This window comes from Myotis davidii, unplaced genomic scaffold (genome assembly GCF_000327345.1).
Source record: "Myotis davidii unplaced genomic scaffold, ASM32734v1 scaffold226, whole genome shotgun sequence".
Taxonomy (NCBI): domain Eukaryota; kingdom Metazoa; phylum Chordata; class Mammalia; order Chiroptera; family Vespertilionidae; genus Myotis; species Myotis davidii.
This window is the reverse complement of record NW_006297224.1, coordinates 1,122,439-1,128,208: the sequence shown is the minus strand read 5'-3', so window position 1 is coordinate 1,128,208 and position 5,770 is coordinate 1,122,439. Positions and strand designations below refer to the sequence as shown.

At 52.3% G+C, this 5,770-nt stretch overlaps 1 protein-coding gene across 8 annotated transcripts in view; it reads left to right on the top strand.

The window, feature by feature from the left end:
* Positions 1 to 5,770, top strand: part of NFKB1 (nuclear factor of kappa light polypeptide gene enhancer in B-cells 1) — a 122,823-nt gene that overhangs the window by 114,321 nt on the left and 2,732 nt on the right. For 6 of the 8 annotated variants that reach the window (XM_006772997.2, XM_006772996.2, XM_015569990.1 and 3 more), the window contains 4 exons: positions 1,189 to 1,313; positions 2,705 to 2,771; positions 3,091 to 3,263; positions 4,590 to 4,770. In XM_006772997.2, coding sequence (XP_006773060.1) covers positions 1,189 to 1,313; positions 2,705 to 2,771; positions 3,091 to 3,263; positions 4,590 to 4,770 — 546 coding nt within the window. Of the gene's footprint in view, positions 1 to 1,188; positions 1,314 to 1,684; positions 1,842 to 2,704; positions 2,772 to 3,090; positions 3,264 to 4,589; positions 4,771 to 5,770 lie in introns of those variants that run through there. The other 2 variants (XR_001515397.1, XM_015569991.1) reach the window with 2 other exon arrangements.

Here is a 5,770-nt window from a genome sequence, read left to right as displayed (position 1 = left end):
AAAGTCAATGAGTTCTTGTGAGTGCCTTACCTGTACTTTTGAATTAGCCATGTTAGTGAGAATTAGCTACTCTCTTTGCCTCCAAAACAAAACTGTCCCTGATTTTTTAAAATATGCTAAGGCGCCAAAACCGGTTTGGCTCGGTGGATAGAGCGTCGGCCTTCGGACTGAAGGGTCCTGTGTTCGATTCCGGTCAGGGGCATGTACATTGGTTGTGGGCACATCCCCAGTGGGAGGTGTGCAGGAGGCAGCTGATCGATGTTTCTCTCTCATCAATGTTTCTAACTATCTCTCTCCCTTCCTCTCTGTAAAAAAACCAATAAAATATATATTTAAAAAAAGGAAAAAAGAGATGGTCCCTGGATATTCCAGTAGAAATGTTTATATGTTTACTAGAGGCCCAGTGAATGAAATTCGTGCATGGCGGGGGTTGGGGGGGGTCCCCTCAGCCCGGCCTGCACCCTCTCGCAGTCCAGGACCCCTCAGGGGATGTCCGACTGCCAGCTTGTGGCTGGATGGCCTTCTGCTGCTGCACAGGCTGCTGTTTGAGCTTTAGCAGTTGCTGCACGCGCATGGGCTGGGCCATCACAGTCTGTCCTCTGAACACTTGAGTGTGGGTGAGTCAAGTGCGGAGACAGGCTCACCCTGAGTTCCCTGCACTTTCCTGAGAAACTGAGTTGTTCAGACTGATTGCCTTCTACAGAGAATAGCACCAGGATCGGGCCTAAGCCAGCAGTTGGACATTCCCCAAGGGATGTCACAGTGAGCCAAGCAGCAGACAGCCAGGGAGGAGCCCAAATCGGGGCCGGGGGCCACGCCACTCGTGCTCATCCCGGCCCACTGCACGTGCTGCCACTGCATGGTAGTGCTGCCGCAGTGTTGGGAGAGGCTCCTGACGCAGTAGCGGTTGCGCTCACCAGCCCTGAGCCTGGCTTGTGGCTGAGCGGCACTCCCCCTGTGGGAGTGCACTGACCACCAGGGGGCAGCTCCTGCGTTGAGCGTCTGCCCCCTGGTTGTCAGTGTGCATCATAGCGACTGGTCATTCTGGTCGTTCCGCCATAACGGTCGCTTAGGCTTTTATATATATCAATAAGAAATGTTTTATATGTGTATATAATCTGACCCCTGCAGGCAGTTGGAAATTAAAGAGGTGCAGGGTTACTAATGCTCTGTAACTTGACTTTGCAGGAGCAGATCCCCTGCTGGAGAACTTTGAGCCTCTCTATGACCTAGATGACTCGTGGGAAAGGGATGGAGATGACGAAGGGGTTGTGCCTGGAACCACACCTCTCGATATGGCCACCAACTGGCAGGTGAGTGTAGCTCTAGCCTGTTTCTGGCAGCTCCGGTGGGGGCTGAAGGTTCGGGAATGTAAGAACAGAGGCTCTGCCTGGGTCTTTATTCCCCAAAGCCTTTGCCTTTTATTTTTTAAGAAAGTCTCCTTATTACGAGCTGGTTTTGTTGTTTGGAGATCTGTATGCCCCCAACAACAATCTGTGTGCTTATCTTGAAAAGCTTATCCATGAGAGATCTAGGTCAGCAGAGTTCTGAGTGTGAAGTGTGTGCCTAATCTGATCCGAGTTCAGTTGTGAGAGAGGGTTAGACCAGAGAAAACACAAAATTCACATCAGGGGTTATCCATTCTGAACTGACACCAGAATTGCCTTTGTCTTCATTTCTGAAGCTGGAATAAATGCTACGGTTTGCTTGAACTTTGGTAAGTGATTTCTCCAACATAGAAGGAAACTGGAGATTCTTCTGAGGAGTTCAATAACGTGAACAAAGTAAACAGACTTAAAGCCTTCCTCAAACCACCAGTGAGCTTTGAAGGTGAAAAGCGGGTACTAGGTCTTCCTGGTGAGAAGAGCCAGAGGGAGGAGGTGGGCAGCACACAGATCCCCAACACGACGAAGTCGGCTGCCTCAGGGGAGGCACTGCTCCACCTCCAAAAACAGCTCCTGTGGCCCACGTGGACTGGGCTGAGGGACCTCGGCAGAGACCACACGGTTCTCCTTTTACACAGAGCACCTGGCTTTCCCACAAGCCTCGCCACAGAATGCAGAAAGATAACCCAGTTCAGTGACCCAAGCCTTCCTTCCCCGGGGCAGCCAGCAGCCATGTGACTGCAGAGGACCCAGAAAGGCCTCCATCGCTGTGGGATTTTTTTAGTTTAAACTTAAGACTTTTCTGGCCCCTCAGTTGGGATGTAGAGGCTAGAAGACTAACACCAGGCCTTATGAGCATTTCTGTACCTCTGTTTGAGCAAGTTCATGAAACTCATTCACGTAGCCTTTTCCTAGGGAGGGGGTCGGCGAGGGGACACAGGTACACAGCTCTGAGGAAGGGCAGCCCCGCTTCCCCCCCCCCACCCCCAGCTCTAGCGGAGACCTCACTGACCAATGACTGACCAAGACATGGCTGGCTTGGCAGCCTGCACTGCCTCTGGCCCTTGCTCTCTGTGAGGCTGGATTGAGTCCTCCAACCCTTCTCAGGCAGCTCCTGTGGAACACAGCCCCCCAGCCCCAAAGTCCCAAAGGGCCCGCGTACCCCTGGGCCATGGCACTGACTGCTCTCTCCACACTTCCATCTTCAGGGTACCAGAACCTCCCAAGAAGGACACTCTGAGTTCTTAGTTTAAAAAAAAAAAAAATTCCCTTGTGGTCCCTTTAATGTGCAATTGTTCCCTGTGTTTTTCTCCCACCAGGTATTCGACATATTAAATGGGAAACCATACGAGCCCGAGTTTACAGCTGACGATTTACTGGCACAAGGTGAGGTCTCTTACCCAGTGTTGTCTCCACACCGTGACATGGAGGGGGTGGGGAGAGCTGGCATTATCCGGGATGTTCTGTAAAAGGCACAGAGGTTATTTCAGAATCAGAAGGTCCTGGAGGTATGAAAGGGAATAGCCAGTTGTAATCCACTAAAGCACATGCTGCTGGTACTCAGCGGGGCTTCTGCTGACTCTCAGGTAAAGGAGCGTGGTGGCCTCCAGGGGGCACTGGAGGGTGAGCAGTGTGGCAGCCACCACGCCCTGCAGACTGTCTCGGTCCAGCCAGGACAGCCGGGTTTCTTCTTCATTTCCTTCAGGAGACATGAAGCAGCTGAATGAAGATGCAAAGTTGCAGCTCTACCAGTTGCTAGAATTTCCCGATCCAGACAAAAACTGGGCCACTCTGGCACAGAAATTAGGTCTGGGGATACTCAATAATGCCTTCCGGCTGAGTCCTGCTCCTTCCAAAACTCTCATGGACAATTACGAGGTAACGCTTCGCCTGACCTTGCTGACCGTGTGCATTTGACTTTGCTCTGTTGATGTCACTATTGGGCACAGCCCCTTCCCTTTCTCTTAATTCTGAAGAAAATCCATCCTTACCCATGTCCTGAGGGTGGCCCCAGCCAAGATCAAAACCCTCCTTCCTGGAAGGCTATTTTCAGATGCCTGGAGATTTTATGCAAAAATGACACCTAGGGCTTGGGCCAGGTAGCTAAGTGGGTTGCAGCGTCGTCCCAATGAGTCAGGGTTGCGGGCTCAATCCCCGGTCGGGGCACATACAGGAGACCACCAATGAATGCATGGATCCATAGAACAGCAAATCAATGTTTCTCTCTCCCCGTCTCTAAAATAATATTTTTTAAAGGAATTTTTTTAAAATGCTACCTAGAGGGTCAGGATGGTCACAGAACTTTGATGTCCCTAGATCAGCGGTTCTCAACCCGTGGGTTGTGACCCCTTTGGCGGTTGAACGACCCTTTCACAGGGGTCGCCTAAGACCATCCTGCATATCAGATATTTACATTACGATTCATAACAGTAGCAACATTACAGTTATGAAGTAGCAACGAAAATAATTTTATGGTTGGGTCACAACATGAGGAACTGTATTTAAAGGGCCAGAAGGTTGAGAACCACTGCCCTAGATAAACACAACAGACTATAATCAACAGTTACGCCTTTCCTCTCCCAAGAGAATGCCTGATCCCTTACCAGGACATGGAATAGGCTGTCTGTGAGGTGACTCCTAGTGGAGCCATTATCTGGTGACATTTTCATTTCTAAAACTAGAAGATCAAAAAACACGGGGAGAAATTATTTTCTTTTGAAAGTTGTGTTGATAGCTCTTGTTGTTTCTCAGTGGTTTTCAGGGCTTCCGTTTCCACAGGGATACTGCATACACTTAGCTCTAGGTAGTTTCCCTGCCTCAGCGCACACACACACACACACACACACCCACCCCCCCCTCTCTCTCTCTCTCTCTCTCTCTCGCTCTCTCTCTCTCTCTCTCTCTCTCTCGCCCCCCCCTCCTTCCCTCCTCCTCTTTTCCACCCCCTCACCCTCCTGCACCCCCGTACTATAAAGCACTGCTCTGTAATTTCCTGAGTGCTTTGAGCTGAAACAGGAAACTTGACTCAGAGACACTGTTTTCTTAGACGCCCTCTGCACCGACCTCTCCAGGACCACCTGGCTCTGGTGGTGGAGGAAGCAGCTTGGAGAGGGAAGGGTGTGGTGTGGTGTTCACAGCTGCCTGGCTGTTCCCTGCACCGGTTTTCACACGAGAACATACTCTTTCTTCCTGTCTTCCCTGCAGGTCTCTGGAGGGACAATACGAGAGCTGCTGGAGGCCCTGAGACAGATGGGCTACACTGAGGCCATCGAGGTGATCCAGGCGGCCTTCTGCACCTCGGGGACGGCAGCCCCCGGCCCAGCGAAGACCACCACGCAGGCCCACTCCCGGCCTCTCTCGCCTGCCTCCACAAGACAGCAGATAGGTAAAGAGAAAAAGACAGAAAGGGCGTTGAGATATTTTCCTGCCTCTCGGTGCAGTGTGTTCAGTCACTTGGGATATGGCCGGTCCTCCCCACCATTCTCTCCTGAATATACTGTCGCCCTGTCCGGCTCCTCCCCGCCTCCTCCCCGCCGGGGGCTCACAGTTCTCCCTCCTGCCCTCCTGACACCGCTGCTCAGGAAAAGGGCTGTCCCCAGGAGTGGTCGCAGTTACATGTGAGTTACTTAGGTTCACAACAAATCCTCAAAACAACATGTGGGGGGTTAAGGTAAATAGTATTTCTCTTGTCTTTTAAATGTAAAAGAGACGGAGAGAGAAATGCACGGGAACCAGTACTGGCACCCAGCGGCGACACTGCTTCTCCCCCCTCCCACCCCTCAGCCTCCCCCACGCTCAGGACACAGAGCTCCCACCCCTCCCTTCTCCACCCCTCAGCCTCCCCCACGCTCAGGACACAGAGCTCATCTCCCACCCCTCCCCACCCCTCAGCCTCCCCCATGCTCAGGACATGGGCCTCGTCTCTCATCGCTCTTGGCTCCATCGGTCAGCCACATAAAATGTGTAACGTGACGGACTCTCACAGCCCAGCAGTCCTGTGTTTGCCTTTGTTCTCCCACTCTCTAAGCAGCCATTTCATGCTTTTTCTGTCTAACCCCCAGCATCCCTTCCCCTGCACTCCTGGTGTCTCCCTCCCTCTGGATCACCCAGGGAGCATGCTGTGGTTCCCCTCATCTTTTCAAAATAAAACAAAAGCACTCCTTGTGTCCCACTTCCCCTTTACCTACCATCCCTCTGCTCTCCACACAGCAGAGCTGCTCAGGAGAATTTCCCGGGGTGTTCTTTCCGCCCTCTCGCCTCCCCTTGACCCCTGCAGTCGGGGCCCATCCCCCCTTCACCAGGTCTGCTCTTCTCGTGATGCCCAGCATCTGGTCACCTGCTCACCATCCTTCTCGTCTTCTCCACTGTCTCAGCACACATGCCAG